General features: G+C 42.9%; 1 protein-coding gene across 1 annotated transcript; it reads right to left on the reverse strand.

The window, feature by feature from the left end:
- Nucleotides 1–2,733: 2,733 nt before the first annotated feature.
- gas2l3 (growth arrest-specific 2 like 3) lies at nt 2,734–19,701 on the reverse strand. Its single transcript, XM_060887359.1, has 9 exons — nt 19,520–19,701; nt 12,900–12,958; nt 9,217–9,394; nt 8,374–8,492; nt 8,138–8,279; nt 6,748–6,811; nt 6,075–6,213; nt 5,761–5,865; nt 2,734–4,967 (listed from the first exon to the last, which is right to left on the reverse strand). Exons 2-9 carry the CDS (start codon nt 12,921–12,923, stop codon nt 3,771–3,773), a joined length of 1,968 nt encoding a protein of 655 aa, XP_060743342.1. The 5' UTR covers nt 12,924–12,958; nt 19,520–19,701; the 3' UTR covers nt 2,734–3,770.
- Nucleotides 19,702–21,231: the final 1,530 nt, after the last annotated feature.

The raw sequence follows: 21,231 nt of genomic DNA on the forward strand, positions 1-21,231 counted from the left end.
TGCCCACAGTGTAGCATGGTGGTGGCAGCATCCAGGGGAATTACGAATAGCTACAATTACCAGTCAATTTTAGTGCCAGTCCTCCGGGTGTCTGCTAGTGACAAAAAAATAAAATTCGGACATGGGATGCAAACGTTTTTGTAAATAAAGTCCAGTTGTGCCAAGCTGATAGACTCTTACCCAAAAGCACTAAGCGGTGACGTGAAATCAAAAGGTGCTTAAACAAAATATTAGTTTAGGGGTGTGTATACTTCTGCAATTAGGTCACTAAGTAGTTTGCTTTTTTCCCCTTTTCCCTAAACAAATGTTTTTTTTTTTTATTTGCATACATTGTAATTTCACATTCAGTTGAAAAAAGTTCTAACATGATTTATCTTTTTTTTACCTTAAAAAAATTTCAACAGAGGTGTATCATGTTTTATATGCATTGTGTGTTTCTTAATGAAGTATCTGCCTCAACATTTTCCTGTTTTAAGATTGTATACATGATAAACATGATACATTTGATGATTTATAATAGTGTTGTGTTAGAATCATTTTTAGAAACATACCTGATGTATACCTGGAGTAGTCAATCTGATCATAATTATAATGTGATTGTAATATCTTTATTTATTGTGTCAGTCAGTCAGATATTGAACAAAGCAGTTAAACTCTTGGGCAATAGATGGCAGTACAGTTTCAGAAACACATCTTGGAGACAGACATTGTATTTAATAACTGACTGTCAAATACTATTACAGTATGTACTAATAACTGACAAATACTGACTGTCAATAACAATATTTACAGTATCATCAGTTACCTCCAAACTCCTGTCAGGTTTATAGCAGTGATGTTCATCCACACACCATGTGGAACTGTATGTTCACTCTTTAGACCCTTTGGCACTGTTAGGGTCACACTGATATACTTTTGTTATACAGTTCTTTACACATATAATCTGTATCTCAATCCCAATCAATATAAATAACATTTATGATTAATGACTGCAATTACTAGAAGAAAGTGTCATTTGTTTTATAGTTATACAAGTTATAATTTGTGTCTGTAATAACGTCCTTGGTGGCATAAATTTAGAAAATAAAATCATGGTATAACGTTATAATTAATGTTTTGTTTTTTTAATATTATCAGGGTTCCCACTCTTTTTCAGAGATCATTTTCCAGGACTTTTCCAGGACATTTCAAATTTAGCAAAAAAAGACAAGGCTCACAGATTCACGGCCTAAGGTAATATGTACTTCTCTCCAGAAGTCTTAAAAACAACGTACACTTTATGGCTATTACTTAACTATACTTTTAAAGACAATTTGTCATGTGAATGAAATTTCAACATTTATAAAATAAAAAGACCGCACATATTAATCCCCTTTCCTTTCTCAGGCCAATGCTGTCATGCATGCTTTAGTTTGCTGTGCATTCCCCTTGCACATGATATTCAGATTAACAAGGTTAATATAACCTGCTTACCCGTCACCATTTGCTGAAAACATTTGAGCACTTAAACCATTCCTAGCACCTGAAACCGCCAACACAAGACAGCGTCATCCGTCACAGCGAGATTAAACAGCATAACAAAAAACTCGTCAAAACTCAGCGTCCCTGAACAGAGCGCTTTCTGTTACTAACGTTAATTGTTTCGACCAGTTGTAAACTGTTCTTTAAATGATCAAGAACATTTAAAAATAAGAATTTTCCAGGACAACAAGATTTTTTCCAGGACAATTTATGTTTTCTCTCATTTTCCATGTGTTTTCCAGGACTGGAACATTGGTCATTAATTTTCCAGGATTTCCAGGTTTTCCAGGACGCGTGGGAACCCTGTATTATGGCAGTCAGTCTCTATGAAATACAGCTGAAGGATTCACAACGAATGCAAAATGATTAGTAAAAACATAAAATGGGTCAATTATTTGACCTGAACACATTTATTCCAGTATAGTATAGTCTTGGTATTCTTATCCAATGTCCTCTCAAGATCCAAAGCTTAAAGCTGCCTTTTGTTGAGATTTATTGCTAAAATGACAAATAATTATAAATCAAATCACTACCAAGCTTTGTCTGTTTGTTAGTTATTAGAAATGTTATGATGGCACTACTTGCTGTATTGTAAAGTGTATTTTTGTATCTTTGTTAATATGCAGGATTTATATGTGTGGTCCGAGTTACTGTAAAACACACATCACTTGAACTGATGTCAAAGAGCTCATGCTCTCTGAAATGTACTACAAAAGATCTGCAAGGAGAACATACTTTTGTCTGCATGTATTCATTTGGAAGGAAGGAAGTCTATAGTAACTCAAATCACTCTTTACATCCATGGGGAGCAGAAAAGCATCTCAGAACATACCATATATCAAACCCTGAGGTCCAACAGATCACATCAGGTTCCACACGACCGTCAGCCAAGAACAATCATCTGAAGCCCAAACTTTACAGCAGAACATCTGGTTTGACCAACATGTTTTTGACTCATGCACAAGCAGACAGTGGCTGAATCTTCTGAACGTTCTCAGTGCCTCTGCGATCACCAATCATCAAGATACAACTCAAGACATACCAATCTACAAGCAGTTCCTCCTCCAAACAGGCATGCTTCATACTTCTCCATGAAATCTATGCTGCTGCATACTAGGGGGTCACATTACAGAACTAGAGCTCTCTTCCACTTTTGATGCCTCAAAGCATGCATATTATTTTTTGGGCCAAATCATTGGCTTATTAAACATGTTAATCAAAGGTATTTTTATTAGACAGAAAAATTTATGGTCACAATTTACAGGATGTTAAAGAAAGTCTACATTTTAAAATAACCCGTGTAAAGTGCTGTAATATAAATATTTACAGAAAGAATCAGACATTCACATCTGGACACAAGACAACAAATATAAAGTATAGGCAAGTTTAAAAAAAAAACAAAAAAAAAAAAAACACAGGTTTGGTTTGTGCTGTAAATAATTTAAAAAAAAGAAAACCAGTAATTCTGACATTAATTTTGATCAGTATGAGCTTCACTCAATCAGCAGTACACATGGTAATTTATATGCACTTGTAGAGGTAGTTCCTAATAAAAAGAAAATAAAAAAAAGCAACTGGCTAGTCACGATACCTGCAAGAGCTCTCTATAGGTTTACATTATCATGTTAAAAAAAAAAGTATGCAATTTCTACTTCTAAGAAAATACCCAGACAGATAATTAACTCCTAAATCTTTAACCATTATTGTTTTTAACACACATGAATACAAAGATGCATTCCTGAATATCATAAAGGATTACACATGATATTCCCATAAACAGTATTATAAATCTACGTGTCATTTCATCAAGAATGCTAAACTGAATCAGAAATGTCTTGATTGGTGTGTTACTCAGTTTCAATTCCAACGCCTCGATTACTGTGATTCATGTTACTCGGGTTAAAGTAAAAGTTACGCTGGTACAAACATGAGACTCTCTCTGTTCAATGACGAGGTTAAGAGATACTTAAAATAGACCAGAGACTTTATCTCTTGACCCTTTTTTCTGTATAGGACGCTTATGACACAAATAAAAATAGACCAAATAAATTATAAAACATGTAAAAAAAAAAAAAAAAAAAAAATTGAACACTTCCGAAACTAGAAATATTGCTGTTAAACAAACTGTGTTCATAGTGTGAGGCTGATGCCTCGGGCCTGTACCATAAAGTGCTACACCAAGGGGAAAAAGTCAAAAACCACTACCAGCACAACAGAGGGGGGGAAAACACTCAAGGTTAGCAGTATGTTCACCTCTTCTTTTTACTGCTCATCTCAAAGTAGGGCTCCTCTGCTTTTTTAGAAGCCACAGTTCGGTTTGCTGGTTTCTTTTGGGCGGCACTGGGTGGCGGTTTAACCGTTTTGACCTGAGAGGAGTTCGTTTTGAGAGGCCTACTACTACTGGTACTGTTGCTGCTGCTGATTTGGGCTTTTCTGTCTGTAGTGAGTGTGGATTTGGTGCTGGGTGTCTGTGCAGTCTGTGGAGCTCTGGGCCCTGTAACAGATGGTCCTCCTGGATTTTTGGTCCTGGATGGGTGAGGAAATTTAGAAACTTGTGTAGCAGGAATTGAGATTTGACTTCTGGGTTTGGTAATCACTGGTGAGGGTCTGACCTCTCGAGTTTTTGCTACTGGAGGTTTGGGCTCTTGGGAACCTTTTGCAACCAAGGGCTTAGTCTCTTTGGGAGTCTTTGCCAAGCCTGCTGGTCGAGGGGAAATGGGGCGCCCCTTTTTCGTGTCCACTTGCAAACGTGTGGCTGCTGGGGAGGAGGGGCGTCTCGGGGCAAGTCGAGTGCGATGAGGCGCTCGAGGTGGCCGGCCGTCTCGCTGAGAAGCACTTCTGACCAGGGTGGAAGATGGCTTGGCTTGTTTGCAGGTGGGCTCTGGGCACACAGGACTACGTGGCTGAGAGGGAGCACCACGCGGGCGTTGCTTCCGGTCGGAGAGGGCAAGAGGCAATTTCTGGGACATGACCACTGGTGGTGAAGGTTTGAGTAAAGGTACCTTTTTTGTAGTGTTAGAGGTCTTTTGTAGTGTTAGAGGTCCCAGGGTCTTGGGAGAGACACTGGGCATTTGAAGTTTCTTTTTCGGAGCTGCTGCTTTCCTTAGAAGGGAGGGAGTGCAGACTGGAGATTGGGCAACACCTCGTGGCGTAACTGAGCCAGAGGCGGGCGTGCTAGGTTTACCGGGTGCCATAGAAGTTGAGGAGGAAGTGCTTGAGGAGGATGAGAGAAGGTTGACAGCAGCGAGAGGGTCCATGGTGGGTGGCTGGGCAGTCTGTGTGCTGAGGACGGAGTCTGGGACAGACAAGCCTTTCTGAAATGCCAGAATCTTCTGCTCAAGAGTGGTGAACTGCAGCACACGATCGGGGTCATTCTTCATCAGGAAACCCTTTAGCGTGTCCCATCCCCCACCCACACGCACCATCACATGCTTTCCATGCAGCATCTGGAAAAGAGCATGAGAGTGAGAGAGAGACTATTGCAAATTGCAAATATTGAAATATGGCCTTCAGTAAGTAAATGATTCCAAAACAATAGGACTTATTTACAAAAAAAGTAACCATCTAACATTTTTGCAAAGAAGCCATTATGTAACAGCCAACATCTCTACAGCGAAGCAAGGTGTCGGCAGCATCAAACTCTATGGATGTTGTTTAGCAGCAGGGAACAAAACACTTCAGATTTGGGCAAAAATTTGTAATCTGAAACAACCAGCATAAAGCAGGAGTGGCTTTGGCATTAGTCTTTAATAGTCCGAGAGCGATACAGCCAGAACTTGGACTTAAATCGTATTGACCATCTCTGAACACACGCCTCCACTAGCTTGACAGGTTCATGGTCTGACTGCTTTATACAAAGTTATTACTGCCATATATACCTGTAAACAACACACTGTATCTGTTTTTTTAGTTAGTTTTGACATTTGTAGCCGGCCAAGAGTATTTTAGGTACAGTATACGTGATTAGCGTGGTGCTATGTTGCTGTATTAAGTATCAAGTAATAAGTAATAAGGTTACGATCAGGTCTTAATGGTAAATTCATCCACACTAGTTAACTTTAATGTGTTAACTATATAAACATATTCATGCTTAAGGAAAAAAATGGAAAACATTTATACACCACTATGTTGTAACTACCCCGTTTCCCCATCTAGTCTGTTCCATGACTCTTTTGTGGAATCTCTCTAGTTAGGTGCTGCTCTTAAACTGACGCAATCAATCCACTGAACAAGTCTCACCCTAATGAAGAGGATCTTTTCACCCAGCCTGTAACGTCCCTCTGCCAAGTACTCGATAGAAAACCTCTGTGAGCAATTACAGGGAGGGTCATCTGAGTCAGAGTCCTGTGGAAAGAAAGTGTCAAGAGTCAGGATACAATGTGATGTTTACGCATCCGAAAATACAAAAAATACACCCACATTCATGCACACAATGTGTGTGTAAGTGACGATCATGAATCAGAGTCTTTTCTGAAGTTCGCAGAATGCAGTTTGTGTTTGGGTCGCATTACAAACCTCAAAATACCTGCTCCATCCCCATGGTGAATACTCACAGCATGATGGAGGCCTCCATGTTGGCAGCACACGGTAAAGGTTTTGATGGGAGGGGCAGGATCGCCTGCTATTAGCAGAGATTCTTCCAATTCGATCTCCTTCTCCAGCTTCACCAATGCAGGGGGTTCAACCCCGTACCTAACAAGGAGCAAGAAAAACGTAAGAAGCTCATATTAAAGCTTAGCGCTGCATTTGACTAAAGTAGGTAACTTGTAATTTCGGACCCCCCAAGTAGTTAAAACCAAAGGGAAGTCTTTCAGCAAGTGCCGTCAGTCATGAACAGTACACAAAGACAATTTTAATGAAAAGAAAAAAAAAACTGTAGCTGTTATGTTTTAGGAGGCATTTAGTTGTCAAAGTCACTGCGAAAGAATTTGTTCTTCGGGCTGATCGGCTTTATGTTATGGTGAAATATTTCAGGAATACTTTGTAGGTTTAAGCTTTCTAATTGTCTAATCGGTCTAACTGTGCTTATCGAGTCCGACGCTGAACTCACAAACATGTCAAACCGGGACTAATGCGAGAGACGGTGCTCTAAATACATCTAGCCTTCTTAGTGTTAGAAAGCTGTTCGAGAAGCTTTTGCAGCAAGGCACGAGGCATTTCGACACCGTATAGTCATGTACGTAGACAGATCATTGCTTGCGAGTAGTCCTAAGATGATTTACTCACTTGGAGATAATGCGGCCAAGCTCCAACAAACACAGGCAGACTTGTCGAGGGTTCTTGTGTAGAACTAAAAGGAGAAAAATAAATAGAGTTTTGGAAATGGTCCAGTTGGTCACCAACATTAACACGCCAGACGAAAAACAGCTCAGCTGAAGCATGACAAGATTTATGCTGATGCTACAACACTCTGGTTACGTCGTCAAATTAGAAAAGATAATACCTTTGTGTTTCGTTTACACATTAGCAATGATTAATATGAGTACGGAGATGAATAGTGGTGTAGATGGAGTTAAGGACAGATTAGCTACAGGACTTCTTCCTACAAAACTGCAAAGTTGTTGGTCAGATCTATTAGTCAAGCATGTCCAGAAGTCTCACATTTTTTCTAAATTCTAAATTTCTAAATTTAAAGATTATTGTATGATGTTTTCTGTTTCATTTTGAAGGAAAATAAACTTGCATGATTAATTATAATTACGATCTTATCGGTAACGCTACCACAATTAAACACTACACATTTGGCCCTATTTATACAACTTTTCATAAACATGAGTGTAAATATTTGTGCAAACCAAACAGAAGCAAAAAAAATTTTTTTAATATTTTGATAAATGCTAAATCAACAAGCGGAGCACGGCCGATTTGCATTCGTCATCGCCCACACGACTCCATAAAAAGGTGAACTTCACAGAGCTGAAATGGAGTCAATGGTTGTATAGACCAGAGTAAGTGGGAGTAAGTCACACACGTGCAAGTCACAAGTAAGTCTCAAGTCATGAATGTCAAGTCAAAGTCAAGTCGAGTCTTTTTTAATATTTGTCAAGCAAGTCTCAAGTCTCAAATTTGCGACTTATGTCTGACTCGAGTCAAGTCGAGTCCCCCATCTCCGAGTCATTTAACTCAAGTCCGAGTCAAGTCTCAAGTCATGAATGTCAAGTCGAGTCTTTTTTTAATATTTGTCAAGCAAGTCTCAAATTTGCGACTTAAGTCTGACTCGAGTCAAGTCATATGACTTGAGTCATATGACTCGAGTCCCCCATCTCTGGTATAGACTCTCAGAGGCAGGAGCGAATTGTAGTTGTGGATGCTGTCACCAAGCAGCTTTACAGAAACATAAATCCAGGATGCACAAACGAGAGAAGGAGACGACATGACGAAGGAACTCTGAGAGGAATCGGATTTAAAAGGGAAGCTGTGACACCAGGGAGTGTGGATATTTATCACTTCCCAAGAAATTCATTCTAACATTACGTCTATTTTGCTTCATAATCCCCAAGTCAGCATCAAGGTTTTGTCTTCAGGCTGTATGTGTGTATAACGGTAGCTCTGGTGAGACATGCACCAGTTACCAGTAAACATTTGTTTACCCCCCCCCCCTGCTCCCGCTCCTTACCCAAGCCCTCTGACTCGAACAAATACGTGTCGTCTACTCCGATTTGACGGCACCACGACAGGAAGTTCGCCGTGTTGTCCCGGGCGAAAAATGACCCTGGAGAAGCGGTTTTCTTAAATGCCACTTTCTTCATAGGATACCGCTGGAAAAATAATAAAAAGCAGTACTCAAATTAGACAGCTAGAAAACAAAAAATGCCAACGTAGCGTTCAAGTAGCACTCCGTGCTTGACTGACCCGACTCTTGTCCAGGAGAAAGTCGTTAGGAATTTTGCTCTGCAGGATTTCAGCAAGTCGACACAGCTTTACGCCGTTATCCAACTCCTCCATGAAGTCCTCGGCCTTCACCTCTTCACCTAGCGGATAGACAGATGCAGAAAGAAAGAAAAAACTTCGCATTTCTGAACCTGCAGAAATATTGATAGATGACATTAAAACATTTTTATATGAATTTATAGCGCTTTTGTTTATTTTATGTAATTTTTTTGTTAGTGAAAAGTAAAGAGCATTTGCTTTAGCTGCGTGTTCTATGTGTGCAGCTTAAAATAAAAGCAGAAAAAGAAAAAACAAAACAAAGCCCTAGACTGTCACTCAACTAAAAAAATAAATATTTAATGCTGAAATACTGAATAAACTGACTTTTCCCTATTAAACTTAATAACCACTTATATCTACAACCATGGTTAAAGCTGTAACAAACTTCCTGTACGACTTCCAGCATCACATCTTTTCGTCTACTGCAGTGGAACAGCTTTTCTATGATGTTAAAGTACGGAGTTGTAGCTGACAGGCATGTTAAGGTGATTATCCTGAACGGGAACTCCCTCCATTATGTTCAGTCTTTTAGATACAGCTCTTAGAGGCAGATCGGCTTGCGTATTGTTCAGCTCGTTTCCCACACTGTACCATCCGTGACGCCGACACATAAAACAGTCCGTTCTGCTCGAGGATGCCAGCTTTGTGCGTCTGTATCTAAATCCTACGTACTTTATACTAAGTTATTCACCTTAAGTGTTAATGCAGGCTGTTGAAGCCATGACTAGACCACCAACCCGACCGTCAGGTCACTTTCGGACTTACCGAGAAGGTCCGTGAGCCAGATGGAGAGGTCTTCCTGCATGGGGAAAAGTGAGGCTTCATGTCGTACAGCAAGCCACTGGTCGTACTGGAAAACGTCTGCGAGGCCAGGGCCGATACGCGGAGTGAGAGGTGAGCGTAGGCTTTGCACCGGTGATTCAAACTTCTCTCCAAACCAAGCCTTGGTTTAAAAATAAATAAATAAATGAATGTCATCTTTTAACACTGTGTCTGCATCAATGGTTATTTTCTCTGCAAGATGGAGCTAATTAAATTCTTACAGCATTACAACAAAATCTGTAAACAGTCCTTCACGTCAATATTCTAGAAGAATCCTGGGATTCTTGGAAGACTTAATACGTGTCTTAAGAGTACAAGTTGTGTCTGGTGTTGATAAAAGCAAGATAGTTCGTTAGTATATTTTCTCGTTCACATAACGGAGGCCCTTCCGAGTTCGTGCACGAGTGTTGAGTGTCCGTTAGAGTCGGCATCTTAAGCAGTGATCGTTGGTGGGTTGAGCTCTGACTTTATAGAGAGACTGATATGGAAGGGTGTCCACAGGAAAGGAGGAAATTTTTTCTCTGTAAAGGCCTGACTTTAGTTAGAATGGTGGCAATTATGGGGTGTTTGGGGTCTATAAAGATGCCAGTGCTTGAAGGGGATATTTGGAAAACAAAATTGTTTCGTGTACTCGGCCTGCTCTAGTGTTCATTTAAAAGCACGGGCCTCGAGTGTGAAAATGGAGCTTTGCATAGGAATACAAAAGCACTGGAAGTATATGTATATGTAATAATAATAAATAAGAATAAGAAGAAAGAAGAATAAGATTAAGAACAAAATGCAGAAGAAGAGGCAGAGAGAGAAGTGTGTGTAAGGGAGACGTGTGTGAGAAAGAAAGAGACGTGAGTGAGAGAGACACGTGTGTGTGTGTGCGTGTTAGAAATGTGTGTGAATGAGAGAGAAATGTGTGTGAGACAAACCTGTGTGCTTGTGAGAGCGAGAGAGAGAGATGTGTGTGAGAGAAAGACATGTGAGAGCAAGAGAAGTGTGGTGAGAGAGAGAGATGTGTGTGAGACAGATGTGTGTGTGTGTGAGCGAGAGACGTGTGTGTGAGAGAGAGAGGTGCTTGAGACAGAAAAGTGTAAGAATGATAGAGAAATGTGTGTGATAGAGAGAGACGTGTGTGTGTGAGAGAAATGTGTGTTCAAGAGGATGAGAAAGAGAGAGAAACGTGTGTGCGAGAAACGTGTGTGTGTGTGTGTGTGTGTGTGAGAGAGAGAGAGAGAGAGATAGAGACATGCGAGTAAGAGCACCATGGTCTAAGCTGATATATATTTAAATCTGCACTCTTTTATTATGAATTTGTAAAAAATAAACCAATCAGCTGTTTGAGTCACTGCAAACACCACAATGTGTCATAGGATAGTTAAAAAAAGTCTAGTCGGGGATTCCCAGTAATGTCAAGTAGGAAACTTGTGCTGGAGCTCAGCAGCATGGGACGACTCTTCATCCCCGAGCTGTCAACTCTCGTTTGGTGCCAGCTCTTCAGAAGAGGAAGAAGAATGGGGAGAGAAGGAGAGAGGTAGAGAGAGGTAGAGAGAGAGAGAGAGGGGGAGAGAGAGGTAGAGACAGAGAGAGAGAGAGAGAGAGAGAGAGAGAAGTAAAGAGAGAGAGACAGAGAGAGACAGAGAGAGAGGGGAGGAGGGGCGCTGGACACACATGAGAAACTATTAGCATGTTATATAAGTGACCCAAGAACATCACAGGAAGTGCGGAATGATGTCATAAAGCTGTTGATCTGTGCTTGGTGCAGAGAAAGAGTTCAATCTGAGCACAAAAATCTTCTAAACTCAAACCATATTACTAACATATTCAAACTAATTGCCTCAAAACCTCAAATTTGTGCAAGTAAACGATGACAACTGTTAGAGACGGACCATGAGATGTGGAAACTACATCCTTCATTAGACTATCGATGGTTAATCGGCTGTCTAATCAATTCATTTCTTTTTTAATCTAATGTATATAAAGGTGGAGCAGAGCCACATGACAGATCAGTGGTTTGATTCCTTCGTGTTGATTCTGAGTCGCGTCACATGGACAGAGACTCACCCACATGCCCCACTATTAACAAGCCAAACTCTGAACAGAGAAATCGGAGCTGCTTTCAGACACAGAGAGGTGCACCCACAGCCCTCAAAGCAGGTGTTTTTAACCTGCACAATAAACCCGAGGTTGTTTTACTGCACTGGATTACGGGCAGGAGTATCAGAAAACACTCAGGCCATTCGGAAAGTTTTGCTCGAAACCCGAAGCTCGTTTGTAAAGGAGTGAGAAACTATTCAGATTCCTTTCAAAGTGAGTCGCACAAGAAACAAGAACCAGTGAGAGGTGGGTTACAAAGGACAAAACAAAAAACACACACACACACACACACACACACACACACACACACAGAGAGAGAAAAGTCACATTTGGACATTAAGAGTACTGTGCTTCACCCTGTTTACACATAGTTACACATGCTCACAACACATCACACACACACACACACACATACATCACACATACATCACACACCACACACACACACACACACATCACACCACACCACACATCACATCACACCACACACATCACACCACACAACACCACACACACATCACACCACACACACATCACACCACACACACATCACACCACACACACATCACACCACACCACACCACACACATCACACCACACACACACACACACACACACATCACACACACACACACACACATCACACCACACCACACACACACACCACACACACACACACACACATCACACCACACACACATCACACCACACACACATCACACCACACACACATCACACCACACACACATCACACCACACACACACCACACCACACACACACCACACACATCACACACACACACATCACACCACACACACACACACACACACACACACACACACACACACACATCACACACACACACATCACACCACACACACACATCACACCACACACACACATCACACCACACACACATCACACATCACACCACACCACACACCACACCACACCACACATCACACCACACATCACACCACACACACATCACACCACACACACGTAACTATACACCAAACCAAATACTCCTTCAATATATACTGAATCATCCTAATTACTGATGTCCTAAATAAATGTTTTAAGTGCTCAGTAGGAACATTTTATCTGTGCACATTTCGTTTCTCAAGCATATAAAACTATTTGTCGTCGTCAGACTTCCTCCTGACCGGGTCTCTGTGTTAATCTAAAACACTGCAGACTATGTTGTGTACTTTGCTCTCGCTTCAGAAGTCACAGCTTGAGTCGGGATCACGTTTTATTTCGTGTGAGGACCTGGGAAAGTGTTCAGCTTTTAAAAAACAGGAGAAAGTGGATTCGGAGTAAAAGATAAACAGTTATAGATAGATACAGAAAAGATCATAAACCTTCTTATTACTTGGTCGTTAAGCCGACGGACACGATGCCGGTTCTGGTCCATTTTTTGTTTTACTTTGTTTTTAGCACTTCATCACAAAACCTTCACTGGGTATTCACCTCAACAATGCAAAATAAACCATAAATCAATGTGTGTAAATAAAAGTTTGAGGCAGTGAGCTCTTACCTGCAGGCTAGCTTGCACGGCCATCGCTGCGATCGAGACTGACGCTCCACTGCTCCAGTCTGAAACACAGCACAAGAGTCAAAGTGTGTGTGGGAAATAGATGTGGAGAGAGAGAGAGAGAGAGAGAGAGAGAGAGAGAGAGAGAGAGAGAGAGAGGGAAGGAGAGCGGGAGAGAGAGAGAGGGAAGGAGAGCGGAAGAGAGAGAGAGAGCGAGCACATCAGAGTTCAGTGCACCCTCCCACCCACCGGATCCCCCTCAATGTGTGTAGAATCAGTTCACACACACTGTCGCTCTTCAGTAGTGACACACACAACCCAGTCTTCACTAACCAACTGGTCTTATCAGTTGCGGGATCATTTCTTCTGTGGAGCTAAACTCTGATTCCTTGTGCATGTGAATAAATCATGTGAAAAGCCGAGCAAAAACTCGAGCTACGTCTTCCATGTGGATCGGGACAGTTCAGTCAACATCAGCACAGCTGAGGAAACAAAGCAGCACATGTGCGCGCATAGTACACCACCACACACACACACCAGGACAACAGAACTGGTGAACTAGACAACTGTTATTTATCTACTGCTACAAATACATGAGTAGGGAATGAAGAGAACATTCACACCCATTTTAATCCTGATGCAGGTTTTCACTAATTTCCCTAAAAAAATTCATTGTAAAACAGAACAGAAGGGAGCAGAACAGGAGCTCACCTGAGTGGCACAAACAAAAGCCTCAGTTCCAGTCAGTGAGATGAGAGGAGACGAGTTAAAGACCCAGCAGCACATTTAACAATCCGAAGATGAACTACTATCAGTTCTGTATTCCACACAGATGAAACCGAACTGTCACGGTGTGTACAGCCACAGAGCAGAGGGGAGGAGGAGGAGGAGGAGAGAGAGAGAGAGAGAGAGGAGGAGGAGGAGGAGTAACAGCCTGGGGACTGGCTAATGAAGTGTCTCCGCTCAGACGCACAGAACACCACCACAGATGCTGGCCAGGCTTTTACAAAAAAATCCTATTGTTACAACCCTCTTTCTAACACACACACACACACACAGACTCACGGACCCACACAGACTTGGACTTACCGACACACACACACAGGCTCACCGACACACACACAGGCTCACCGACACACCCACACAGGCTCACCGACACACACACAGGCTCACCGACACACCCACACAGGCTCACCGACACACCCACACAGGCTCACCGACACCCACACACACACAGGCTCACCGACACCCACACACACACACACAGGCCCACCGACACACACACACACACACAGGCCCACCGACACACACACACACACAGGCCCACCGGCCCACCGACACACACAGGCCCACCGACACACACAGGCCCACCGACACACACAGGCCCACCGACACACACAGGCCCACCGACACACACAGGCCCACCGACACACCGACACACACAGGCCCACCGACACACACAGGCCCACCGACACACACACACACAGGCCCACCGACACACACACACACACAGGCCCACCGACACACACACACACACAGGCCCACCGACACACACACACACAGGCCCACCGACACACACACACACAGGCCCACCGACACACACACACACAGGCCCACCGACACACACACACACACAGGCCCACCGACACACACACACACAGGCCCACCGACACACACACACACACACAGGCCCACCGACACACACACACACACAGGCCCACCGACACACACACACACACAGGCCCACCGACACACACACACACAGGCCCACCGACACACACACACACAGGCCCACCGACACACACACACACAGGCCCACCGACACACACACACACAGGCCCACCGACACACACACACACAGGCCCACCGACACACACACACACAGGCCCACCGACACACACACACACAGGCCCACCGACACACACACACACAGGCCCACCGACACACACACACACACAGGCCCACCGACACACACACACACACAGGCCCACCGACACACACACACACACAGGCCCACCGACACACACACACACAGGCCCACCGACACACACACACACAGGCTCACCGACACACACACACACACAGGCTCACCGACACACACACACACACAGGCTCACCGACACACACACACACACAGGCTCACCGACACACACACACACACAGGCTCACCGACACACACACACACAGGCTCACCGACACACACACACACAGGCTCACCGACACACACACACACAGGCTCACCGACACACACACACACAGGCTCACCGACACACACACACACAGGCTCACCGACACACACACACACAGGCTCACCGACACACACAGGCTCACCGACACACACACACACAGGCTCACCGACACACACACACACAGGCTCACCGACACACACACACACAGGCTCACCGACACACACACACACAGGCTCACCGACACACACACACAGGCTCACCGACACACACACACACAGGCTCACCGACACACACACAGGCTCACCGACACACACACTCACTGACACAGACACACACTGACACAGACACACACACACACACACAGGCGCACCCTCACAAAAACACAGGCAAAAAGAAAGAGGCAAAAAGAATGAACTGCAAAGAAGGAAGGACAAAAGACACACTCTTCAAGCTTCTGGGTTGGCGTTGAGCTTCAAGCCCACTAAATGTCAAACAGCCATAGAACAGAGGAAAAAAAGGGGGAAATAGTGGAAAAAACAAGCAGGGTTTTATGTAGCAGCTGAGAGGGAGCCTTACAACACAAAGGCCAGGCCCTGACCCAATGCTTTGAGCAGGGCACTGCCACATTCTCCAGAGGACTCGCACAAATTCCTCTCCCTCAGCAGCATGCCACGACTTGTGTACAGAGCAATGCCAAGCTTCTGTCTGGAGCCAACGGTCACAACAAGCGGAAAGTCTCAGTCAGTAACGGACGCAAAGTTTGTCTGCGTCTGAAAGTATGGGTGTGTTACAGCATTGTTTTATTAAACACGACTTAACTCGGGAATAAAATTCCCTGTTAAGGAAAATAAATCTGATGTGCGTACACTAAATGCATAAAAGAACCAAAAGCAACTATTCATTCCTCGACATGTACTGAACAAATGCACCCAAGGCACACGACTGCGTTAATATCGCGAGTGTTAATATCGTAATCCTATAATAATGAAGGGCTAAACATGTTACTGTCCAGATTGGGGATTTTAATTAAATGCGCAGACACCAGGGTCAGAGTAAACACGGCTGGAGAGTGAACGCAGGATGACATCCGGGTCGTCTCCATAATCACCTAAGAGGATCAGTGCTGCAGACGTGGACCACCAGGGCGTTCAGTTCACCCAGCCAGTATGTGGTACATGTGCAGGCTCCAGTGGCACAAACATGGGTCCAAAACATCAACCCCCACCCTAAATCCCTTCAACTATCCACGGACTACCCCTCCTCCTTTCTCATTGTAGTCCTTTGTTGATAGATGTGCTTGTGTGTGTGTTTAATTGACCTGTATGTTACTTTCATTAGAGTCACCGAACAAACACACACACATCCGTAATCATTGTGCATGAGATCAATGTTGAATAGTGTCCTTCAGAAACCCACCTCCACCCTGTATCCTATTAGGAAAAACCCCTTACTTTACAGTCCAATTAAAGCTGGGGGACTCAGCTGCCGTCAAGAGAACCTCCAGCTAGGTAATGATAATCCATACAGAACAGCTGAGGCACCTTGGCCTCACACAAAGACCATCAGAACACACGTTGACTTCTATTGTTTAAAATTATCACTCTGAACTAAAGTCATGCGTATCGATCCTCAGGACCTAACTTCTTAAACCCGATGGATCAGTATTGAGAAAATGTAAAAATTTACATTATTTGCATCTAACAGCACATAAGTATTTCTGGCTCAAACATGGTATATCGCATTAATATACATCTTTATTTCATATTTATGGAAAGAGTCTCTAGTGTCAACGCTTTGTAACAGTTTTCTTAACAGAAATTCTGGGTTTCTCTGAAAAAACGACTACCGTATATAAAAACGTGTGTTTTTGCGAGAGAAAAAGAGAGAGATGATGCTAAGAAAATGACTGTTAATCATTGCTAAAGCGCAAGACTAGCATGTTTAGCAAATGTCCCATTAACAAATCTTTATTATAACTTACTATGTTTGGAATCGTTGGCAAAATGAATAACACTTTATAGACCACAGGGTTATATTAGAAAATCCACTACAGATTAAGTCTAGGCCTAATGCTTAGATCACACCATGACATGACGCTGTGTCATAACTGAAGGTTGTAATGTGTGGAAGCAGCAACTAATCTGCAGCACAAGTGTTTGACACAAGACCGATTTACACCAACCAGCAAGACGGCGCGACAAAAAGAGAAACAAGGACGAGGTCAAATAGTTCAGGTTCACCGGAATCATCAAGGTTTGTATGTTCTTGCTCCGGCCTCGCAGGAAAATCCCACGGAGGCCGCAAGAGATGAGACGAGAACAGAAAACCAAGGCCAGTTATCAAGGACTTGGAAGCAAAAAGCAAATAGAAACCGTTGCCATGGCAATGTTTTGTATTTCCTCTGTCACAAAACAAATAAGTAAAATAATCTACTTAATAAACCAGACGTAGCTCTTTTTCTATTGTTGGCACCCCTCTCTGCCAGATATCAGCTGGTGCATCATTAATAAACAAACCGTAATCCAAGCTTGATAATGATCACCCTGCGAAGCAGCACGTTGACAGCATCGCATATGGCTGGGACATCATCAAGCATTCCCTTCATTCACAATGGGATTTGCCCTCAGTTCCCATGTGTCCCATCTCATTTCACTTGACAGATTGTTCTCTCATTAGATAACAAATCAAGCATTATACTTGTACATTATTTGTTATAGCAAATCGCAATGAATCAAAAATGTATCTTAAGAATATCCAATACATTTAAAAAACAAGGTCATCAAAACGATTTGTATGGCTTAAATAAATCAGTCCTACGGTGTCGCTGTAAAGGGAAACACCTGCTCTTCGCTCCTCCTCTGGGAAAGGAAGCAGGAACCCGAACAACCTCGACCTTTTACTATGAAAAGAATGAGATTCTAGGTTTGCTGGCATGACAGTGATGGCTCTGGGGAAAATGGACTAAATACATACTATAGTTATTATGACCAGCTGTTATACTAATTCCTTGGAAATGCAACAATATAAAATTTTACATCCTTAAAGTTAACAATGTATAATCCCTTTATACGTACATGTCACACAATTAATACCTAATTAATTTAGATTTATGACATCAAGCCAATCATGTTTGTTTTGCCACACACACACACAGGTAAGTGTCTAGATGTAAATTAGGCAATAGTATGAGGGTAGGTGAACCCCTGAAACCCCGTTCTTAATAGCTTGATTAACCTCCTTGCAAAATACAAGACTTTAAGACTGTTTAGAAACTTTAGAAAGAAGAAAAACATCAGTGTAATTGTAGTTATTCATATTTAAAAAAAGCAGGATTGGATTTCTACAGGGACATGACTCAGCCTGAAATAAAACACACACAGACTCACTCACTCACTCACACAGAGACAGACTCACTCACTCACACAGAGACAGACTCACTCACTCACTCACACAGAGACAGACTCACTCACTCACTCACACAGAGACAGACTCACTCACTCACTCACACAGAGACAGACTCACTCACTCACTCACACAGAGACAGACTCACTCACTCACTCACACACACACACAGACTCACTCACTCACTCACACACACACACAGACTCACTCACTCACTCACACAGAGACAGACTCACTCACTCACTCTCACACACACACAGACTCACTCTCACACACACACAGACTCACTCTCACACACACACAGACTCACTCTCACACACACACAGACTCACTCTCACACACACACAGACTCACTCTCACACACACACAGACTCACTCTCACACACACACAGACTCACTCTCACACACACACAGACTCACTCTCACACACACACAGACTCACTCTCACACACACACAGACTCACTCTCACACACACACAGACTCACTCTCACACACACACAGACTCACTCTCACACACACACAGACTCACTCTCACACACACACAGACTCACTCTCACACACACACAGACTCACTCTCACACACACACAGAGACTCACTCTCACACACACAGAGACTCACTCTCACACACACACACAGAGACTCACTCTCACACACACACAGAGACTCACTCTCACACACACACAGAGACTCACTCTCACACACACACAGAGACTCACTCTCACACACACACACAGAGACTCACTCTCACACACACACAGAGACTCACTCTCACACACACACAGACTCACTCACACAGACTCACTCACACAGACTCACTCACACAGACTCACTCTCTCACACACTCACTCTCTCACACAGACTCACTCTCTCACACACAGACTCACTCTCACACACACACACACACACTCTCTCTCACACACACACACACACACACACACACTCTCTCTCTCTCACACACACACACACACACACACACACACACACACACACACACACACACACACACACACACACACACACACCAACTTACCAGCACTATAAAATCAGGAATTTCAGACTATGGGTGAAATCCGAGCCACACAGTTCCTGTAGTCCACAGAATCTCGGCGTAGAGACATATACATACAGTGTCATATATATATCTCTCTCTCACACACACATACACACACATATACACACTCTTTAGCTCGGCATCTTTAGGAAAACGTTTGTAGTCCGCGTGCCTGGAATGTTCAGTTGAGTAGGAGGAAATGCTGTTCGAAACGACCAATCACAGCGCAGATTGGGGAAAAGGAGGCGGGGAAACGGTGCATTTGGACACAGGGACTTCAGAATGCCATAACAGCACCTACATTTAAAGTTTAGACTAAATAACATTACAATAATCTAGTACAACTAGTACATCTTGCACTTGCTGCTTATTGCACTTCTGTTAAATGCCAAACTGCATTTCATTGCCATGTACTTGTACATGTGTAATGACAATAAGGTTGAATCTAATCTAATCTAATCTAATCTAATCAATTAGAAGCACACAATTGTCTTTTTGTATTCTGTAGTGTTCAGTTCAGTTTTTAAATTACTAAGTGGCTCAAACACTTTTGGGATAAAGACCTCCTCATTCTTATAACATCAGTGTCTGATCTCACTAATGCTCTTGTTCCTAAATGTTCACAAATATGATGGTGTAAATATAGGATTGTTTATGTAGCCTATCGTTTAAAGGTGATTTTGACTAATGCTAACTCTGGTTGAACCACCATGAGTTCTAGGGAAGGAGCTTCTGCTGAGATTAACTCAAGTGTGCAAATTTTAATCCCCAAACTCTGACCCCAAAAATCCAACGAATACACCTCTCAACCTCAAACTCATTTATAACCTAATCTATTCATGAAGAAATAACATTACAGACAAATCGTATCATGTTGATGACAGGAAAGAAGTTCTCTCTGTAATTATCAGCATCATCCACATCAGTCTCATGACCTGAGGTAAAAGTCAGTGACTGTATAAACAGCAGCCTCATTGTTGTCTCTTCTCTCGACTGATCTCTGTTCATGCTAACATCAGACCACCACACAAATTAGATTAGCCTATCCTTAAGTCCACCAGATCTATTTAAGCCTTCTTGTTAGCCAACTGTCTTACCAGCAGGTTAATATGAATTTAGAGTTTAGAAAACACATTGTACGGGGGCAAATCCTCACCATCACTTCCACTGAAACAGATATACATACATATACATTTATTCATGTACCACAGCAAAACAGCAAACGTCATGTCTGACTGACTTGATAATCCATGTGCACTACAGAGCTGTTGTTAAAAACAGAACACAGATAGAGCCTTTGTATGTTTAATTCTGTAACATGAACATAATACGATACCAGAGCTATGAACTAATTAATAAACGTACATTATTGATAAATATAGATATAGATAAGGTGCTATTCTCATTAGCCTTGATTGGCAGCAAGCCACAGAGAAGAACAACCGTGAGTCTATGCCCAGACAGATAAAGCTTGTTAGCCATGTCAGGCCATCCATCTAAGAGAATTACACTTCAACATATGACCTGGGGACCTCACTGTCTCCTTCCCAGCTTGCTAGGATATGGCAGATGAACCCTCAGGGCTAGTATTTAATACTGGGGCCAGTACTGCACACACTGCACTCCACCTAAAAACACCATTGTACAGGTTGGAAGAACACACCCTTGTCTACACACCATGAAGCCCTGCA

This window comes from Tachysurus vachellii, chromosome 14, assembly GCF_030014155.1.
Source record: "Tachysurus vachellii isolate PV-2020 chromosome 14, HZAU_Pvac_v1, whole genome shotgun sequence".
NCBI lineage: Eukaryota > Metazoa > Chordata > Actinopteri > Siluriformes > Bagridae > Tachysurus > Tachysurus vachellii.